Genomic DNA, 22,836 nt, shown 5'->3' on the forward strand with positions numbered 1-22,836 from the left:
TGTATAAAACTTTCTATTAAAAATTAGTAAATCTGCTTTCCTACAACTTAAACTGGTTTTAAGTGAGATGGTCTTCCATCAGAAGTTTTTAGAGGTAAAGAACTGTAATAGTTCCTTAGGAAACAGAATTTATACTTTAATGTCAGGGAAATTTGTTACAGTTTGTTCTCAGAAGCTTGGAAGTTATGTATTTGAAATCCCATGAAATTACAGAAATTGTCATCATTTCAGGTATTTTAAAATTACAGTGACTTAAAGTGAGGATTGAAGGACTCTGGGTCAGAAAATGGAACGGCCACATGTATTAGCAAATTAAAACTAGGGAAGCTTACTTGATACATGAGATAATGTTACATAAATAGGGAATAATTGTTAGATTTATGTCTATTGCAAAAGACAGTCATTTATTATTTTAAATGTAGGTTCTAGACAGCATTGGGGTTATTTTCTTGGAGAATCAACTAGAAATGTATAGTTCATACTTTTTGGCATTCATGCATTTGAATTCTATAAGGATTAACCAAAAAGATATCTCTTTAGATAAATGCTGATTGTTCAAAACGAGTATAAACATAAACCCAATGAATGAATCTAATTCCTCTCACCTTGTTACAATGATTTGCATACACATAGCCCAATTAAAAATCTCTAAGAGTTAATAAAGAGATATTTAAATCTTAACTTTCGTTGAAGTTATCAAATGGGAATTTGATGAATACATTTGTGCCATGCAGAGCACTGTTGTGGTTTCGAGGTGAATTTTGAAGTTAAAAGCGAAGCCTTTTTTTAGAGGAAATCACTTAACCCCAAAGGATAGCTGCATTTTTGAGATTTTTTTTTTTTAAACTTCATGTTAAAATATTTCAAAGAAAATTTAAAATCCTTTTCTTTCACTTCTTTAATTGCAACCTATATGTTTGCCTGCTGATGTGTGGATGTCTGGAATGCTGAAAGAAAGGGGCCGTGTCGGATGCTGAGGAAGGAGTATGGGGTTGAAATCAGTGTCCAGGAGAAGCCCACGTGTCAGCTCCATGACTCTGGCTAAATTACCCAACCTCTCTGAAATTGTTTTCTCAGCTATAAAATGTGCTTACCAGCAGCAACTGACTGACCTTGTGCCTCTGAGATTGTCATCCAGCCCCTCCTTTCTCTTCCACTTTTCACCTCCCGCATTGCCATGTTTCCATGACAGCTGTCCTCTTAAAGCTAGATGTCTATGTATAGAATCCTGGCAGACATTTTTGTATGCATAAATGACTGTTTACACCCACACATAATCTTTAATAAAAATTGAAAAATATTTTGCACTGCTTCAAAACTTACCTATTCACTTAACAGTGGTATCATGAATATCTTTTTATATGAACAGGAATGAGCAGGATGACAACTAACTCATCTTTCTTGATGACTGAATAATATTCTCCTATTGGGAATTATTGTGGAGTAAACATCCTTGCAAATACGTCTTTGTATACTAGTCTGAGTATTTCTATAGGATAAGTTCCCACAGGTGGACCTCTGGTTCAGAGACATAGGCACTATTAATTTTATAGATACTGTCAGATTGTCCTTTAAAAAGGTTGTGCCAGTTTGCGATTTAAAACATACAGGGTTCCTTCCTTCTTTCCTTCCTTCCATACCATGGCCAACTCTGAATAGTGGTATTCTGTCCTTTCTGCCCATCAGGCAAAAACGGTGCTGATTGTATTACTTTATTGTATATTGTTGTATTATCTGATTGTGTTAGCCTTCCTTCCTCTCTGCTTTCTTCCTTTTCTTTCATTCTTTTTCCTTTCTTTCTTTCAATGAGATTGAGTATCTTTACTAGTTTTTTCTTTCGAATTTTTCCATATTTTTATCCATTTTTCTTTTGTATTGTTTTATTGATATAATTTGTTTTAGATGTTTTCTCCCAGGTTGTCATTCACCCTTTGCCTTTATTTACAGTGTTTGGTGAAGAGGATTTCAGTTTTAAGTAGCTGGATCTGTATATCTTTTCATTTCAGGCTTCTAGATCACCCATCATGCTGAGAAAGGCCGCCACATCCCAAGGTCCTCTTCTGTTTTCCTCTAATACATTTTTCTAGCTCTGCTTCTTACATTTAGATCTCTCATCAGTATAGTTTCTTTCTTCTTATACATGGTATAAAGTAGGGATCAAACTTAGCTTTTCTTCCAAATGGACAGCCAGTTGTCTTGCTTTCACCTGTTGAAGTGCATTTTCTGTCTCACTCTAAGATGAAATTCAGCCTACCTATCAGAATATCTTACAAATATCACCTTGTAAACATTTCATTCTCTTTCTGGACTTTATTCATGTTTTAATCTGTTGGCACCTACTGTTTTATTTGCTGTACCTGCTTCCCTGGTGGCTCAGATGGTACAGAATCCACCTGTAATGCGGGAGACCTGGGTTCGATCCCTGGGTTCGATCCCTGGGTTGGGAAGATCCCCTGGAGAAGGGAACAGCTACCCACTCCAGTAGTCTGGCCTGGAGAATTCCATGGACTATACAGTCCATGGGGTTGCAAAGAGTCGGATCCAACTGAGCGACTTTCACTTCACTTCAGAATATATTTTGGTGACAAAGAACAAATCCCCCTCCTCCTAATTTCTCAAACTGTTTTTGGCTCTTCTTAAGTATCATTCCGCCAGAGACACCTAACTATCAAAGTTAAGTTAATCCCCCACATCATTGGATTGTCTTAACATTTTTGTGTTAAATACGGGAATGATAATTATCTTTATGATATGGCTTTTTCCCATCTTAGTCATAGTCTGTCTCACCGTTTATTTAGTTTTTATTTTATATTCTTCAATAATAGTGCATCATTTATACAGATCTTGCTTTTTAAAATTCCTCAGTGTTTCACGTTTTTTTGTTACTATGTGAACGTGATCCTTTTTCCATCATATTTTATAACTGACTTAGAAGCACTTGTGTATTTGTTTTGTACTTTATGTCTACTGTCACCCAAACTTTTATTATCTGAATAATATTTTGTTGTAATTAATTCCATATATTAAAACATAAAGCCAGAGTGTTTGAGGCAGAAACCCTTAGAAGTACAAGGAGATTCTGGGGGAAGGAAAGCACAGACTCAATTATCTTCCAGTTTGACACAGTATAGAAAAATATAAGTAACGATCTGTGTGAGACAAACTAATTAATAAAGAACTTTACACTTAAAACAAAGTACTCTTCTTACATCCTATGAAACAAAAGCCAGTTATGTGCATAGTCTTAAAGGATAGACATTCTACAGGTTGCGTTCTCCGGCTATGATGTAATAGGACTAGCAATTAAATAACCCAGCAATTAAAAGTTAACTGTAAATATCTAATCATATGGAAATTTTAAAACTCTTTTCTAAATAATTAATCGTATTAGTTTATTCTTAAAGAGAAAATTAAAGGTAAATTATGTATTGTTTAAAGCTGAACAAAAATGAGGATTGTTTATTTAATAATATATAACTAAATGTTCTATCATTAATCAAAAGTGAAAATAAATTATCCAAGTTTCAACTCAGAAATAAATTTTAGAAAACAAAGAAATTAGGAGGGAGGATTTAAAAAGATAAAAGTAGAAGTCAATAAATTATAAAACAGTAAGCCTCCCAAAATGAAAGGACATTTTGAAGTCAGTTTTTTAATAAATAATGTAACTAAACTCTTAACAACCCTGACTGATATAAAGAGAAAAAAAATGAGATTTCCTTTCTTAGAAAACCAAAAAAATAAATGAGATAAAAATAATTACAAGAAATACTGTATAAATTTAAGCCAATATATTTTAAAATATAGATTAAGGATTTTCATAGGGAAATTACTTATCATTACCAAAATTGACTAAAAACAATGTTGAAACCTGAACAGACTAATTACCAAGAAGAAAGTCATGAGACTGTTAAAAACATACTGCTCGGAAAGGTCCAGATCCAGGTGGTTTTACAAGTGCATCCTTTCAAGGAACTGATTATTCATATGCCGTTTATAATATTCCAGAATATAGTAAAGGTTGGACAGTTTGCATATATCCCTAACAACAAACATGAAAAATTACACACAAAAAGAAAACTGTAGATTGGTCTCATTGATCAGTGTAAGTTAGTGTCCTAAATAAATATTAGCAAATAGAATCCAAGTCAAATAAAAGAATAATAAACCATGATTAGGAATGCTTTATTCCATGAAGAGAAGGGTGGTACAATATTGGGAAATCTATTAATGTAATTAATCTAGCATTAATAGAATAAAAGAGAATGGTCAAATGGTTATTATTAACAGACATTTTTAAAAGCTTTTGATAAAAATGCATTATCCATTTTGAGTGGTAACTACATTTTAAAAGGAAACGAAAGGAACTTCTTACATGTATCAACATTTTTCTTATTATTTTAGCTGTCTAAACATTTATTTGATGATCATAATAAGTATCACTGGTTAAAGTACTAAAAATGAAGATAGTTCTACTAAAGTGTTTTCGACTGAGTAATCAGTCAGAAATCACAGCCTCTTTAAACAGCTTAAAATAATGCTATATTCAGATTAAACTGTTCATCTCATATGTTTGACTTTATTTCAAACTGAAGTGAGAAGATAAATTTGTAATCTCACAATATCTGTGTATATCTGTAAACCACTGGACTGGAACTTTATGGTCTGTTTGCCCCTGCACCTTGGTTTACAGTGTATTAGAGAAATAGGAAAATGTTCCTCCAGCTAGAAATATTAGTAATACAGAAATAAATTATGTAACTAGACACTGGAGCCCAGAATCAGACACTTTTCTTAACAAAAGTAGTGAATACCTTCTCTTTGGGGGTTGAATTTTGCCCACTTATCTTCTAGGAATGATTGCCTTAAAATCATCAATTTGGTATTTGTTGAAACACAGTTGTTACATGCTCAACACTATGATGGACGTTTATAGACATAATGATGGGTGAAACCAGGCCCATGGCTCCGGGAATGACCCATATTATGAACAACATTATGTGCTAAGTCAGTTCAGTTGTGTCTGACTCTGCGAGAACTATATTACAAGGTACGATTTTTCAGTAGCAGTGGGTCCAGAGAGGTGATGCTATCAAAGCTGAGCTTTGTAGGAGAAGCAGAATTTCAACCAGTGGAGCAGAAAGTAGAGTTTGCCAGACTAGAACAGGGTCATCAAAAAACATTAAGGCAGGAGCTGGAAGATACATTTGTATAATTGAGTGGTGCTCAAACCTAGACAAGGGTTAGGGTTACCTAATGAAGTTTAACCAAAAGAAGGGAAAAAAAAAAAAAAGAACGAGGAGGAGAAAGAAAAAGAACTCCAGGGGCCTCACCCATGGATATCTAATTAAGTTAGTTAGGGACAGGATAAGGCCCAGACACATGTGTTTTTCTAGAAGCCCCATGGATGATCCTGGTACACAGTCAGGATTGAAAGCCAGTGATGTGGTCTTGTGTGTGACTAAGTCACGTATTTCTTTATCAGTCAGAACCCTGTGAGTTAGTGGGACTCAACTGGGCAGTTTTCTGCTCCATGTCATGTTGGCAGGACCACAGTCATCTATTGGGGTGACTGGTCAGGCTGCAGTGTCCAAGACGGCTCGCTCACATGGCCTTTCAGCTGAGAGCTTAGATGAGGCTGTCAGCTGGAACATTTCTGTGGGCTTCTCACCACGTAGCAGCTGGTTTCCAAAAGGAAGCATCTTAAGAGCAAACGTTCAAAAAGGCCCAGGTAATCAGTCTTCCTATAACCTGGCTTTGGTAGTCTCAGATGTCACTTCCACCATATTCTGTTGGTCAAGCAAGTCACTGAGGCCACTTCAGATAGAAGGGAAGGTAAATTAAACTCCAGTCTCTAATGAGAGGAGTGTGTATATAAGGAAAGAAGGAAATTAATGGCAGCCATTTTTTCTCCAAAAATTTCTACTGCAGTCTTGATGCATTACGTTCTATAGCATCAACGTAGATAAACAGAATCAGGAAATTTAGATAGACATCAATGAAAGTACAATTAGGTAAAACAGAGTAATGATAAGAGGAATTTGAATATTGTAAAATGCTTATGTAATAGATGTGGTATTGAATTCCTTACCTGACAAGAAAGAATATATCTTCGATTCAGACATCCATAGAACTTCTGCTAAAAAGAAGCACTTGAACCCCTATTTGCTCTTATAAATCTAGAACCTGAATGATATGATTTCCTCACCTTTCAGCGTTGCAGAAACAGCTTGTTGTGTTTGCTTTGTCTGTTATTACACTGCTTGGTGTAAAACAGGATTCTTCCCATATGGGAGTCCCTTGCTTTGGATGACTTTCTCCACACGCTGTAAGCAGTTGGGTTCTACATTCTCTCAAGTCCCTCGTGTTTTGTTTTCTGAGCAGAGTGGCATTGAAGGGGCTTTGTTTTGATTCCCCGCAGTCTCGTGATAAGAGTAGTTTTGACTTGTCCTGGGTGCTCTGTAGTCTTCAGGGACACCATCCAGCAGCCCCTGGAATCATCTAATTTCCCCAAATGGCTGACCTGGGAATTGAGCTGAACACGTTGCCATCACCTGTTTTACATGTATTGTTTTTTTAAAGCCCCTTAAGAAAGAAACCATAGTTTTAAGGTAAGGGTTTGTTTGCTTGTTTTTTAAAGTCTTTGTTTTGCTTTCTGACATTCAGTTATTTTGCCATCCTAGTGACACCCAGAGCCTGAGGTGGGAACCCAGGTTGTGGGGCTGATGTAATTTCCTGACCTGTCAGCCACGAGCCCACGTTACTTATTGCTCCAATCTCAGTGTCCCCCCACAAGATTTTAGGGGTTCTTTCCAAACCGAGTCTTGGTGTGAGACGGCTCGGGAGGCAGGAACGACGGCCATCACCCCAGTAACGCTCCGCTCCGCTTGTCCTTGCAGGTCGTCACGCTGTGGTACCGCGCTCCCGAAGTCCTACTGCAGTCCAGCTACGCCACCCCTGTGGACCTCTGGAGCGTTGGCTGCATATTTGCAGAGATGTTTCGTAGAAAGTAAGAAATACTTTTTGTTTCTGTCTGTCTCCCTTGGAAAGAAACGTTTGGGGTCTTGGATAATTTAAGTGGCAGCCTGGTATCTCTCTTTCAAGGAGGATCATGGTACCCACATCCACATGCCTCCGGCTCTCGCTTCCAAGTCGGTCCAGAAACCGACTTGGAACTGGACCAGCAGCACCAGCATCACTTCTGGGGCCTTACAGTGTCGCTGTGTGTGGTTGTCGCTTCTGGCTCTTGGAAGCTCTGTTTGGGAAAGAACACTCCACTGTTCTTAACATTTATTGTTTCTGTGGGTGATAATAAAACATGAAGCATGTTATGGAGTTTTTTTTTAGTGAGAAATAGCCTCAAGGTGGACTTTCCCACGGGAGGAGGACCAGGGATGTTATGTATATGGAAATTTTGATGATGGGTTGACAAAACAGAATGTTTAGACGGAAAAGGAACAGACAAGAGAGACGTCCGAGCCATTTCAGAATACTTTAAATGCTGTCAGTTGGAGGAGAGATTAGACAGACTCAGGCGCTATAGAGGGAGAAACTAGAACCAGAGGTATTAAAATTACAGAAATAAAGATTTTTGCTTAGAAGGCAAAAAAAATCTAGTGACTAGAGTTACCTGAAGAGCATATCGGGGCTCGTGGAAATAGCGCATTCTCACTGGCTATCCGAGAAGGGAGCAGGCCACTGCACACTGGATATGTTTACAGTTTATTCCTAGAGTGGGTGGGTGGGCTTGATGGCCTCCGGGGCACCTCTGACTCTCAAAGTCTGCGGTTCATGTGTATGATTTTCAGATCACAAGAAATAGCCAAAACAATATAATAAAGGTCTGCCAGGAAAAGAACCCACACCTTGGTACTAAACTCAGCCTGGTTAAAATTAAACAGAGAGGCTAATCAGAATCTAATCTCTGTCTTCTGTTTTTATTTCCATGGGAAAATGTGAGTTTGGAAGCTGAGTATACTCCCGTTCAACATGTTATATTCAAAATGTAACTCCATGATAGCTCACAAGAAAGAGATGCAGTCAGCTGCTGTTTGCTTGCTCGTTTGTTTGTTTTAACCAGAGGAAATTTTGTGCGTGTAAAAAATCTGGGGACCTACTTCTAGACCTCAGCAGATTCATCCGTGGCTCACAGAGGGGGATCAAAGTACACAGATTTTTAAGGCAGGCCCATTGTGTGCCAGTCACAGGACCAAACCTCTTTTCATGCGTTACCTTTTTATTTCTCACAATAAGAGATAGCTGAGATGCAGTGGTAAATTGATTTGTCTGACATCAAACAGAAAGTACGAGTGATATTGCTCCAAAGGAAGTCTTGTGAGTCTGGTGTTGTTTTTCTACCAAGGAGGGAAGAAAAAAAAAGACCGCATTCAGCCGCAATGTTTGCTAAATAGGCTAAATAAGTGGCTTTGGAAGTGTGGTTCTTGGACCAGCAGCACCAGCATCACTGGGGGACCTTTTAGAAGTGCAGATTCTTGGGCCTCACCCCACACCCACTGGATCAGAAGCTCTTGGGCTGGGGTTCATCCGTCTGTGTTTTCACAAGCGCTCCAGGGGATCCTAACTCACCCTCCCGGCTAAGAGCCACTGGGTGGATGAGAGAATCACAGCGGTGGTGTGGTTTAGTCACTAAGTCATGTCTGACTCTTGCAGCTCCATCGACTGTAGCCCACCGTGGTTCCTCTATCCATGGGATTCTTCTCCACCCAGGGATCGAACCCATGTCTCCTGCTTCGGCAGGCGGATTCTTTACCACTGAGCCACCAGGGGAGCCTCACCAGGGATAGCAGTCTTTAAATGTACGACTCCCAGACCTCTGTCTTGAAATTCTGACTTCTTATTGGGCTAGGGCCTGGCATTCTTGTCTTTAATTAAAAGTGCCTCATGTAGTTCTTTTCTTCAAACAAATGTGGAAAATATTGGGTTAAACACTTACGGTCAGAACCAGGAATAATTTACTGGCAATATTGCAGTGTGGGAGTCAAGACGGTCATTTCAGTTCATCCCATGAACAACTTGGTGCAGATGAGAGATGATTAGAGAATGTATTTTGGAATTACTTTGATGTGTCTAGTGCTGTGTTCAGTTGCTCATTTGTGTCCGACTCCTTGGCAGCCCTATGAACTATAGCCCGCCAGGCTCCGCTATCCATGCAATCTTCTAGGCAAACCCTGGAGTGGGTGGCCATTTCCTACTCCAGGGGATCTTGACGCAGGGATCAAATCCACGTCTCCTGTACTGTGAGGCAGATTTTTTTACCCCTGGCGCCTGCCACCTGGGAAACCCTGATGTGTCTAGCTAGAATTATTTTCAAATGTAAGATTGGGTCCTTCTTTTGTTATGAGAGGAGGAGGATGTTATTTTTCAATTGTATAAAACTTGAATACCAGCCATAATTGATGATAAAACCAATCTTTTTCTGGAAGATGTTAAAAGAAAGATGAAATTTAAGATATGTAGTGTTACATGTTCTCTAGTAAGGAATGTGCTGTATTTTTAAGGATAGGCAGCCACCACTTATGTGAAAATTGCAATCCATATTTTCATTTTACAGCCACTTTTCATTTTTACAGCCATATTTTCATTTTGCCACTGATGTGGTGGTATAGTTGGTAGTCTGCTTCCCAGGCTAGCTTGCAGAGAATCCTGGAACATACACAAAACATTATTTATCAAAACTTTCTACTTAACAACAGTTTTTTCTATGGGAAAATCCATTCTGTGCTTCAGTCCCTGAGACAGGAGGGATCACCCAGCGCTGGATCTGAGAAGGGACTCTGATGGAGGCATAGAGAGCCTCCTCTGACGTCAGCAGCAACGGTCTGCTTCACTGTTCTGGGATCAAGCTGCTGGGGAGAGACCCATCAGATGTGCACAGAAGAAAGTGCCCCTCTCTCGGAGCCTTACTCTGGGAGAGCAGAGGGAGAAGTAACTGCAGGCAGCAGGAAGCCGCATCAGAATCCGGACCCGTGTGCCTTTAAGGCTGAAGGACGAATCCGTCTGGGCCTGCCACGCACGCCCTTCCTGGGGCGGTGCTCTGTCTCCTGGGAAGTTCCTGCCGGTTTGGATGCGACCTTGGAAACAGCCATGGCATCCGACCCCTCTTCCTGCTCAGTTCACGTTTTGGTATTTCCTGTGATAACACCCAGATATCTGAATGTGCAGGCTTCTCAGTCATGCCAGCTGGATTCTGGGGTCCAGCCACCGGCTTGACCTGCTTCCAGCGTGACTCCTAACTCAGTGCTGACCCACCTGTTGTGGTGTCCAGCTGAGGGCACACAAGCCGTGCCTTCTGGAAGCAGACTCTCATTGCCTTAGCTGACCCTGCATCAGGGAGTGCTGGCCTGTGTCCCCTCCCTCGGGCTTCCTCCTTGTTGCTATGGCAGTAGCTCCCAAACTGTGGCATCTCTTTTAACACCTTCATCATTTTTGCCATATTCTTAGGATAATTATACTTAGGGTTTTTTACTATCTTAAATTAATTAGTGTATTATCTCTCTAAACCCACATTCTGAGGACTGTTAATTCGGTCTGTAGGTGATGAACCACAGCCTTCTACAAGGAGTGTGAATAACTTGTCATGAACATACAGCTGTTCTGTAGTAGAACCAAATTTGAACCCTAGTCTGTCTGACTCTCTAATCTTTGATTTTACCACTCTGCCGTGTTTCTGCCTTGGCTGTGGTTTTACCTGTGAGGCCATATTTTTTTCTGCATTAATTTATGCATTATTACAGTGTAGCAGCAATAATGTTTTCAAGGAGGTGAAGAAGCAAACCATGCATCTGATAGCTTTGATTTCTAGTCTCTCCTGTAGTGGAAAGGCTGACCAGATTTCTGTGACCTTGTTAAGAGGTGCCTGCCTTTTATTCTAAATTGGGATACCTAAGAAATATGAACTCAGTAAAAAGAATCTTAGGGCAGATGGTTGACAAAGAGCGAGTTTGAATACCACCTGTCATTATTATATGAATTCAATAATTGCTACACTGACCTTGCGTGTGTGTGCATGCACTTGGTCTTGTCCGATTCTTTGGGACCCCATGGACTATAACCCGCCAGGCTCCTCTGTCCATGGAATTCTCTGGGCAAGAATACTGGAGCTGGTTGCCATATCCTTCTCCAGGGGATCTTCCAGACCCAGGGATTGAACTCGTGTCTCTTGCATCTCCTGCATTGGCAGGTGGGCTCTGTACCAGCTGAGCCATCAGGAAAGCCCCTGGATCTTTTATCTTCCTCCTTTAACTCTTCATCAATGGGTGATCCATCTTTACTCCACACTGAGTCATATTTTAATAGTAAAAAAACATTCTGTGCATTGGGTCAGTAGACATTCTGTGCATTGGGTCAGTAGACGTTCTGTGAATTGGGTCAGCAGACATTCTGTGAATTGGGTCAGTAGACGTTCTGTGAATTGGGTCAGTAGACGTTCTGTGAATTGGGTCAGTAGACGTTCTGTGCATTGGGTCAGTAGACGTTCTGTGAATTGGGTCAGTAGACGTTCTGTGAATTGGGTCAGTAGTCAACTATCCAGCTTGAAGATTGGGATGAGATGGGTGGAGGGATGGACAGATGAATGACAGAGATTGATTTTTAACTTCATAGCAAGATAGATTCACAGTTGTTAAATCTCCAGGTATCTGTCTACTGCCTTGTGATCATGGTCTGAACTGTTTTCTGTGGTTTGAAAGTTATGGGGTTTTCCAAGTGATGGCAAAGTCATAAAAAGAAAACGCACATTTAAAAAATAAAACGTGCTACTAATTCTTTGAATATGGAGATTGTGGTAAACAGATAGTAGTTCTTAGAAGTCCCAAGTTGCCATCTCTGTTGATCCCTTGCTAAAAAATGCCAGATGCCACCAAGAAGAACGTAACAAATACAGTCCCTGTTAGAAAGAAACAAACAAGGCTTCATGATTTTACTCCGCCTCGGATGGTGGCCTCTCTCAGCTGGCCATAATTGATTTCTATGAATTGAACACCCAGTGGCTAAGAAACTGACAGTGAAACTGTCCTTTGTGGCTGAGCGGTCTGGGAGCAAACATCTTTAAAATGTCACGGAGTGCCCTGCCAACTGTCCTACTGGTACTGTGTTGGCGTTCCCCTTCTTGAGCACTTTGCTCAGTGACGTCAGGGAAATGAGGTCCTTGACCAGAGGCTCTGAACTCCAAGGTACCGAGGCAGGCCCCAGCCGCTGAGAGGAGACCCATCACCCCAGCTTAGATCAAAACATGCGAGTGGAAACCAGGGCACTCCCTGGACCTTGAGGTTTCTTGTCTCTTCTTGGATGTTTTTTCGATCTCTTTTTTTGTTCTTCAGAGAACCCACCAGATGGGAAAAACTCCAAAGAAGGATTTACTTGAGTGAGGAAATACCGAAGGTGGGGGTACCCAGGAAAAGAACTGATCTTGTTAAACAGTGCACACGGGGAGTTCTAAGGGAGAACCAAGGAGTACTACTTTTTAATCGTAATCAGTGTTTTTTTTCTTCTTCTTGATATCCCTGATGTGGAGAAGGATTGAGGGCAGGAGGAGAGGGGGGTGACAGAGGATGAGATGGTTGGATGGCATCACCGACTGAATGCACGTGAGTGTGAGCAAGCTCCGAGAAATGGTGAAGGACAGGGAAGCCTGGTGTGCTGCAGCACGCGGGATCAGAAGTCGGACATGGCTTATCGACTGAGCAACAGTACCACTTTAACAGGAATGTGTTTGTTTTCGCAGTGTGTGCTGAGACGCCCCCATCAGGCCAGCCTTTCCCTACAGCTGCCCAGCTTCCCACCCTTTGGGTCTGACTCCATGGGTCTGCCTGCCAGCCTGTTTTCCTGTTTCTTGCCTGTTTCCTGCCACCTTCCAATGAATTAATCTTTCCATTGTCACCCTTTTCCCAAAACTTGTTAAAACTGGTGTAGGATCCTTGACCTCCAAGACCTTTAAAAAATCCCAACTTCATTCTGCCCATGTCACACCGTATTCTCCAAGATGTAAATGTATGTTCATGAAGGAGGCCTACCTCTTGGCCCCAAAACATGTCTTGAGGTCTTCCGTCTTAGAATCCTTTCAGTTCTTTTATCCTGGGTGGGCCCTTGCCCTCTCTCATCTTCCAGAGCTAAACCTGGAAGGTGTCTCTTCAGGGAGGAGAACCACCCCCTCCCCAGAGTCCCCCCCTCCAACCTCACGCCCCCACATTCTGTATGTATGGTGCCAGAAAAAAAACAAACCCTCAATAATGAGACAAACAACCCAGTTCAAAATGGGCGAAAGATTTAAACATTCACATCACCAAAGAAGACACAAGGATATCAAATAGGCGTATAAAAAGGTGTTTGGTATCATTAGCCAGTGCCTGCATCCTCAGTCGCTCAGTAGACTCTGCGTGACCCCCATGGACTGTAGCCCAGCATGGAGCTGAGTGCCTTTATCTGTAGAATGGAGAGACTGGGAAGATAATACATCCATGGCGTTCCGACCTTCACAGAGGTATTCGTGTCCTTCTGCAGTCTAAGAGTGTCCAGCCCTTTTCGTTCCCCTGTTCAGCTTTGTTCAGAGCAGTTTGATTTCATTTTTTGTATCTACTGGGCTTCTGGAGTCTAAAAGGGTTTTCCAACACAGGAGTGGATATTGTCCAAGATTCACTCTAACTCTGATATTCTTTGCTTTGGGGTGAACTTGTGGCTTGGTCATTTCTAGAATGACTTAACATGTCATGCAGAGCTCACCCTTCCTGACAGAGGTGGTTATTACACATCCTTGTCATGGTTCTGAGAACTTGACATACATCATACAATTGAGTCCTCGCAGGCAGCTTGCCCCAGGACCCCACAGCTGGTTGTTGGCAGAGCTGGAACTCAGAGCTGTATGACCTGTGAAGTGTGATGAGCTACACTGGAACGCTAGGTGGGCACATAGATGTGCAGGGCGGCAGTGTAACAGATGCGGGGGGCAGGTAGTGGTGTGTCCCTGTGTGTACATGCCTTCCTCTCCACTATTCCCTTCTTTACACATTTAAATATATAGATAATTCATGTGGAATGTCTGAAAGTCTAAACCAGTTCTGTCCAATAGAAAAGAGAATGTGAACCATGTCATTTTAAGTTCTCTAGCAGTCACATTAAAAGTAAAAAGAAACAAGTAAAATTGATTTTTTAACACAGTATATCCAAGATGTAAACAGGGAATAGGGCTTCCCTGGCTCAGATGTAAAGACTCTGCCTGCGATGCAGGGGACCTGGGTTCAATCCCTGGGTTGGGAAGATCCCCTGGAGAAGGGCATGGCAACCCACTCCAGTATTCTTGCCTGGAGAATTCCATGGACAGAGGAGCCTGGTGGGATCCTATCCATGGGGTGACAAAGACTCGGACATGACTGAGCAATTAACACACACACATCCAAAATGTTATTATTTAAATATGGAATAACTATAAGAATATAGATCATACATTCTATTTCGATACTAAATTGTTAAACTCCAGTGTACGTTTTATGCTGACAGCACATCTCAGTTCAGACTAGCCACATTTCAAGGGCTCATAGACACATGTCCTGTATTTTATGTTGTTGTTTAGTTACTGGAGTGGGTAGCCATTTCCTCCGCTAGGGCATCCTTCCGACCCAGGCATGAAACCCACGTCTCCTGCACTGGCAGATGGATTCTTGACCTGAGCCACAGATTTAAACCGTCAAATGAAAAGATAAAGAAGAAACGGACATCTCACTGTTTATCGGGAAGGGGAGAGAGAGTGAGTCCGGGCCCTTCTGCCCTAGGCTCACTGATTTCTCAGCCTTCTGTCCTGCATTGTCATCTTCTCCAGTCTGGGTGGAGGCCAGAGAAGTTGGGGTCCTTGCTGTAAAGCCAGTAGAGCCGATGTTGGTGCAGCGGCCTGGCCTTTGTCCCTGAATCAGTGACACTTAGGTGCCAGCCTGTAAACACAGTGTTATCAGCCCTGGCTGATCAGTCTTCCCCACCGTGTCCTTTTCAAAAGCACGTGCACCTGGAGCCTCAGTCTCCACACTCTCTGACTCTGCAGGCCATTTTCAGAAACGAATTGTGTGGGAAGGAACAACTTAGCAGATGCACATGCCAGTTAGCTTTATTTAAAAAAAAAAAGTTTGAGAAATGAAATTGTCTTTCCTATTCTCCTATCCAAAGTCCATTCCCAAAGACACCCCCTGGATGTATTTCCAGATCTTTATTGCACATTCAAAAGTGTGTGTTTGCAAACATCTACATATGTATATGTATAGATAAACACATGCACACCTCTGTCAGTTTATCTCACAGAAATGGGCTTATGCTATACATATGTTGCCTTATTCATTTTATTTTATCACAATATATTAGGTCAGTTCATAGAAATCAAACTCATTTTTAAACTGCTGAATCATTGTCAGCTCATTTATTGCATAATTTAATTTCCCATTGATGAGCATTTATGGATTGGTTGGCTGGTTGCATTTGGTCTTATTACAGACAATATTGCAGTCAAATCCTGTGCTTATTTTGTGAAACATTTGCCCAAGTATTTCTGCATGGGTAAATTCCAGAAGGGAAATTATAGGGTCAGATAACATGCCTCTTTAAAATTCTGCTAGCTAAACCAAATTGCTTTCCAGCAAGTAAACTCTGTTTTTACGTTAAGGTGGGAAATAGGATTGAGAGTCTCAAAAATGAAGAAAGATTGTCAAAAATAAAACAAGACAAGGACTCTTGACGTAAGCCCTGGCTTCCTCCCGCTGCTTCTACGCCTTTTTAAGAAATAATGTCAAGAGGAAAAGCTGAGTGAATATGGTAATTATAAAAGCTGCTGTTAAGTTGGTTTGAAGCCTGAGGGATCTCTTTCAACTGTAAAATTGACTGTGGGTTTCCTCTTTATCAGTTGTGTAGTGATAGGGAAGAAATCAACCTCATTTTGTCAGTTAAAAAAAAAATTATCTTAAGATAAAGACCCAAGCAGTTTTTCAGACTAGTTTTTTCCAGTGCAGAGACAGCATATGAAGATCATTCTGTAGAGTTCCGTAGTGTGGAAGCTTGGAGAGTAATGTATATTGAGTTTTGATCTTCCTTCCAGCCTGGATGTAGACATGGGTACTCTTCTTCCTTAGTCACCAGACCTCATGCATCTTTCCTTCAGATTTTGCCTTCTGGGGGACTTCCCTGGTAGCTCAGTTAGTAAAGAATCCTGCAATGCAGGAGACCCCAGTTCAATTCCTGGGTCCGGAAGATCCCCTGGAGAAGGGATAGGCTACCCACTCCAGTATTCTTGGGCTTCCCTGGTGTCCCAGCTGGTAAAGAATCCACCTGCGATGCAGGAGACCTGGGTTCGATCCCTGGGTTGGGAAGATCCCCTGGGGAAGGGGACAGCTACCCACTCCCGTATTCTGGCCTGGGAGTTCCATGGACTGTATAGTCCATAAGGTCGCAAAGAGTCAGACATGACCGAGTGACTTTCACTTTCTTTTCACTTTCTTTGCCTTCTGAGCCTATTTGTGGGAATAACTCTGGAAGCCCCTGCATCAGCCCTGACCTTGAAAGAGAAAATGAATCTGACTAATAGTCTTAGTTTTCTACATTAGTCATAAAGTCTTAGGTCTTGCTGGTCACATCTCTCAACCATTGATTTGGATAAAAAAATACTTGATTTGAGGCAGGAAGTAGCCCCTTTTTAAAATATAACACTGAAAAAAATAAAATGTAAAACACTGGCAGAGAAAGTAGCTATATTGTACATTGATAACCAGCTGTTACTAGTCTGATCTTGACTCAGTCAAAGGCAGACTTCTCATCTCTGTTCCTGGCACTTACGAACATGAGTTGCTTCCCAGCAGTACAAAATAAAAAGTACCAGGCCTACACAAAGTTATTGTAGCTGGAGCTTGGACCTCTGATCTGAGTTGAGTCCGGCCTTGGGAAAGCCCATAAAGCATGATGTTACATTATATTTGTTGCTTTATAGCAGTCATGCAAATGTATTGGACAAGACAGTAAATATAGTGAATCATACAATAGTCCCCAGATGGGAACCTTCATGTTGCACACTTTCAGACTTGCAGGCATGCTTTCACGTGGCCCGTCACGTGAGTGAGTTCACCTGTCCGGTGCACATTGTCGTGTGCATGCATCCTCCACAGGTGCTTTTGGTGTTGTGTACTTTACAGCACTCCAGAGAGTACAGTAGTACAGTGCTGGTACAAAATAGAAGTGTTCATTTATTTGGTACTAGTGCAAAGACTCCTTAGCAGATGCACCCTTAGATTAAAATACTTCTTTAAAAATTATACTTCAAGTCTATTAAATAACTTCACTCTGGAGAATTTTTGAATAGGAATGTACATTAGATATTACAGATATTGGATTAATAGATTAAAAATCAGATATGTTTTTAATCCAATGACTTCACTGTGACCACATTTGTTAAAACTGAGTTCAATCTGATGTGTGGTCTTTAGGATGTCATTGGATCCTTAGTACCTATATTTATTTCAGCAGATATGAGATTCTTCTGGGAAAAGTATCATAAACTTATTACAGTAGAGTTGGAGAAGGAAATGGCAACCCACTCTAGTACTCTTGCCTGGAATATCCCACGGACGGAGGATCCTGGTAGGCTACAGTTCATGGGGTCGCAAAGAGTCGGACACAACTGAGCGACTTCACTTTCACTTTACAGTATAGTACCGTATAGCTGATGTGTTAGTTGGGTACCTAGGCTAAGTTTGCTGGACTTAGGAACAAATGGCCCTACAAACAGATCCTCAGGACAGAACTCGTTTGTTGTATAGGACACTTAGTGTACAGGGTATTTCAGGTAAATGTAATTTTTATGGGGCTTCATTGTACGCCTAAGTAATTTCCCCCAGAATGGGGCTAAAGAGCTAAATTACAACAAATGGTAAGGTGTGACAAAAAATCCCACCTGGTCTTGTCCTGTAGTGAGAGGCTCTAATGACAGTCTGTTGTGGCTCCATGTGGCCGCCTCTGTGGGATCTGGGTCTGTCTGATACCCATGCCCCACTGTTGGATCCTGCGTCTCTGCCTCGCATCTGGCCTTCCCATAGTGGCTGGAGGAGCTGATGCCTCATAAGACTCAGTACTTGGCTTAGCTGAGAAGCAGTGGGCATTTTCTCATTAAAATAGAAGGTGTTACCTGGTTCTTTCTCCTCCTTTCATCTCCTTTTCTCCTCAACCCTTGCTGCAGACTCTCTCTCCCTCTTCGGTTCCTCCTCCCAGTCTCTCCTCCACTCCCACGCTGTTCATCTTTCCCTTCCTCCTCCCAATTTAACTGGGAAATGCAGAGCATTCAGTATGGCCTCCTGTATATACCTTCCCCAATAATACACGGTAGTATTGAGTTTCTGATTTACTGCTTCAATTTTGCTGGATAAATTAAATTTGCAGGGATCCGAATTTGCTCAGCGATAGGCTTAAGAGCTGTTGGCTGCTTGGGGCGGGGGGGTGGGGGTGCTCACACGTGCACATTTATAAAACCAATAAAATCTGGCAAATGTATTTCTAAATCTTCTAGTTTTCTTATAAACATTTTAGAGTTTTAATATGAGGGGAAAAAAAGTGTGGCAGAAACAGCCACAGACATGTGGGCTGTGTTTACTCACAAATTGAAATATTGCAAAGCACAATTCAGAATGGCAGGTTTCCGGTGGAAATTAGATTTTACTACAAGCTAAACTGGATATTATTAGCTCTTGTCTTATCACAGGCACAATTAGAGTTTGCTGGACACTCTCAGTCCAGATCTGGGAGAAGATCCAAAACTTTGGAAGTTAGGGATCAGGAGCCTGCCAAATGTGTTTGTGCTATGTTGTCAAACTGTTTAACTGGTAATAACTTTACATATTAATATTTCAATATGAAGAAGTAGTTTGGAAGCCAAATGCTGTGTCCGTTTTGCTGGTCACAGTCTTATTGAATTCTCCGGATATCAGCATAAAATAAAGTTAATTTCAGAGGCACTCAGGTAAATGGGATACAGCCCCAGTTAAAAGTGGTGCTGAACTGAAATACATAGACATTTCTCATTTTTATCTAAACTGATACTTTTTTAATACGTTGAGTAAAAACAGTTTCTTGTTGTATTAGATCTGTGAGCCCTCAATCAGAACACATTAAAAATATTAGGAGCTTTTAGTTTAAAATGATACCTGCTGCCCTTCTCTGTTTCTTACTAAAAAGGTGAAACCTCTGACACTCATAATTGGCAATGAAATAATTATCAAAATTATTTAAAAGAATTCCCATTTAGCCAGAACTAGATTTAAGATCCTATTTGATGATTCAGGGATGTCATGTGCACCTGGAAGCAAATAAACCTTTCTTTCCCTCCCTCATTCCCATTTTTAGAAACACAGAGTTGATTGTAGTTCAGAAAATGGTCAGCTATTTCCAGCACAGATCCTAGTGAGATCTCCACAGTGGTACTGACTCGCCTCTGCCATCGGTATTATATCTCTTTCTCTCTCGGGTATTAGTACAAATACCAGGAACACATATGTGCCAGAAGAGATCAGGGGAGGTGAGGAGAACAGACTATTTAGTAGGTGGAGACAAGAGACATGAGAGCACTATGTGGGGAAACATGCGAGACACTAAGGCTGATCTAAGAGCTGCTCAGAGACGGTTAAATGTTTATAGAATGAGCCGAAGTCATGTCTACATTTTGTTAACTACACATTGTCGGTCTGGGGAGACGGTCCTTCTCAGAAGAATGAGATAAACTAAAAGAATACAATTCTTGTTACTTCTGAAAAAATACTACCAAACAAGCAACAGTCTCTGGAAGCCTAAAAAATGATATAAAACTCTGAAAATGATTAACTAGCAAAACCAGAAGAAACTTCTAAAAATCAGTAGACTAACTCAAGGCAGTGCTAGAAGACATACTCTCTAAAAGAGAAACAGTGGAATCAACACAAGTGTCCATCGACAGATGAATGGTTAAAGAGAATGTGTGTCTGTGTGAGATACACACCATGGAATATTCCTCAGCCATAAAAAAGAATGAAATAATACCATTTGCAGCCACATGGATGGGTCTAGAGATTATCATACTAAGTGAAGTTAATCAGCCAGAGAGATACAAATATCATATGATACCATTTATATGTGGAACCTAAAAAAAAATTATACAAAAGAACTTATTTACAAAACAGAAATGGACTCACAGACATAGAAGACAAACTTATGGTTACCATAGGGGAAAGGGAGGGAGGCATAAACTAGATCTTAGGATTAACATATATGTACTACTATGTATAATATAGATTTTTGAAAAGAGAAAAGCACTGACCTACTATATAGAATAGGGAACTATATTCAATATCTTATAATAACCTGTAACAGAAAAGAATATGAAAAAGAATATATATATATATATATATATATATATATATATATATATTACTGAATCACTTTGCTGTACACCGGAAACTGGCACAACATTGTAAATCAACTATGCCTCAATAAAAAATAAAGGAGAAATGAAAGGGCAGCCAGAACCGAACATTCTGAAATGTAGAAACGGTAAACTGCAATGGAAAGGGAGATACATAAGATGTGAAGTTATAAAGAAATCAAGTACAGTAACATAGTTGAAATCTGAGAATAAGGGAGTGAAAAGAATAATATAGGAAATGGAATCTTTGATGTCAAGGACAGTGTTGAGAAGTTCTCACATAACACTGATGAACAAAAGGTTTTAAATGGTAAGAGAAGGACAAGTATGAAGACCAGAGAATGGGAATCTGGCATAAGGAATCAATGGTCTTAAAATGCAATAATCAAAAACATAGGCTAAGACATGACTTGAGTGTATGGATTGAAAGATCTCACAATATTTTGAAGAAAATCATTACAGAAGAGAAAACCAGTAGTTTGGGATGCTTAGGGCTATGGGTACAGAACTCAAAACAACTTAGATAAGCTAAAGACTAAGGAATTTGTTAGCTCACATAAACGGTGATTCCAGAGATAGGTGAGCTTCAGCGTTGGCTTGATCTACAAGCTGCAGCCCCATTTCGCTGAGACTCTTTTCATTGTGGTGGCATCTTTGAAGACTGACTTCCCTCATGGCCAAGTGATTCTGGTAGTTCCAGGTTTTGGAAAAGAACACATTTTTTTGTCCCAGGGTTCCAAATAGGTGCACTGAAATTCATCCACAGAATTATTATGACACATGCCTACATTTAAACCAAGGAATAAGACCAGAGACGTGGGATTTGCTGATCAGATGGTAGTCTGAAGAACATCAGACTGCATAAAGCACACCCTGGGATGTGTTAGAATTGCATAGAGAAAGAAAAAAGCCTGTGAACACAAATAAACTTATTTGAAAGCCATACAAGAAGAAAGGAAAATCAGGCTGACATCAGACTTCTCTTTTATTCTAAAAGTCAGAAGAGAATAGAGAAATGGCTAGATTTGTGAGGGACAGTCTGTGACCCCAGAACACAGAGGTTCCAGTATGTAAGGATTCTGTGACTGTCATGTTTGTTTGGTTTTTTGTTTATTAAATACCACTTGGGCATACTTGATTTGACTGAGAAGGATATCAAAATGAGCATATCAAGAATAGGTGACCACCAGAATGTAATTTGGTGCAGCCACTATGGAAAACAGTGTGGCGGTTCCTCAAAAATCTAGAAATAAAGTTCCCATATGATACACCAATCCCACTCCTGGGCATATACCCAGACGAAACTATAATTCAAGAAGATACATACACCCCTGTGTTCTTAGGAGGACGATTTACAGTAGCCAAGACATCGAAACAGCCTCAGTGTCCATTGGCAGATGAATGGATAAAGAAGGTGTGTGTGGTATATACATTGGAATAGTAGGCACTGAGAAGAATAATGCCATGTGCAGCAAGAAATGGATGGACCTGGAGATTATCATACTAAGCAAATTAAGTCATAAAGAGGAAGACAAATACCACATGCTAGCCCTTTTATGGAGTCTAAAATATGACACACAAAAAAATAAATAAAATATGACACAAATGAACATATATACAAAACAGAAGCAGGCTCAGACACATAGAGGACACCCCTGTGGTTGCCAGAGGTGGGGGCGGGGAGGGAAGTACTAGGAGTTTGGGATTAGCAGATGCAAACTGTTACATATAGGATGGGTCAACAGCAAAGTCCTGCTGCATAGCACGGGGAACTGTATTCAGTATCATGTGATAAACCATAATGGAAAAGGACAGGAAAAAGAGTATGTATGTATTAACTGAAGCACTTGGCTACACAGCAGAAATTAACACAGCCTTGTAACTCTACTATACTTAAATAAAAATTTTTTTTTAAAGGAAAGAAGGGGTGACCACAGTATGAGAGGCCTGGGGAGATGCCCTGCGGAACACACTGTCTGTAGACACGCAGCTCTTCCCAGAAGTCCTGAGGACCGTGGCTTCAGCAGCCCTCACCTGTTGGTACTGGCCATCTAATGACCCCGTAGGAATGTGGTCCAACTAGTATATTTTTCACAACAGCATCTGGATGAAGCTTAAAAGCAAATAATTTCATTATAAATTAATGGTCCTTATTATGAGAATAGCCCTATAATTGGACTTCAGAAATTCCCCTGAAGAAGCTTCAGGCACAGTGTACCATCAGATTTAAAAGTCTAATTAAATGGGTCTAAAATTATGTTTCATTTTAGGCCACCTATGACTAGAAAGAAATGGTTTCTAAAGGCCTTTAAAAAAAGAAGAGGAGTCTGTCAAAGGAAAGATGAAATAGAAAGAGAGATGAATGGGATAAGGAACAATTATAAAGACGTAAAATGAAGTAGCCAAATTAT

At 40.6% G+C, this 22,836-nt stretch overlaps 1 protein-coding gene across 3 annotated transcripts in view; it reads left to right on the forward strand.

Annotated features, from left to right (window-relative positions):
- Nucleotides 1-22,836, forward strand: part of CDK6 (cyclin dependent kinase 6) — a 248,240-nt gene that overhangs the window by 163,445 nt on the left and 61,959 nt on the right. For all 3 annotated transcript variants that reach the window (XM_070471667.1, XM_070471655.1, XM_070471664.1), the window contains exon 5: nt 6,900-7,009. In XM_070471667.1, the coding sequence (XP_070327768.1) occupies nt 6,900-7,009 (110 nt within the window). The remainder of the gene's footprint in view (nt 1-6,899; nt 7,010-22,836) is intronic.

Source organism: Odocoileus virginianus, chromosome 1 (assembly GCF_023699985.2).
Source record: "Odocoileus virginianus isolate 20LAN1187 ecotype Illinois chromosome 1, Ovbor_1.2, whole genome shotgun sequence".
NCBI lineage: Eukaryota > Metazoa > Chordata > Mammalia > Artiodactyla > Cervidae > Odocoileus > Odocoileus virginianus.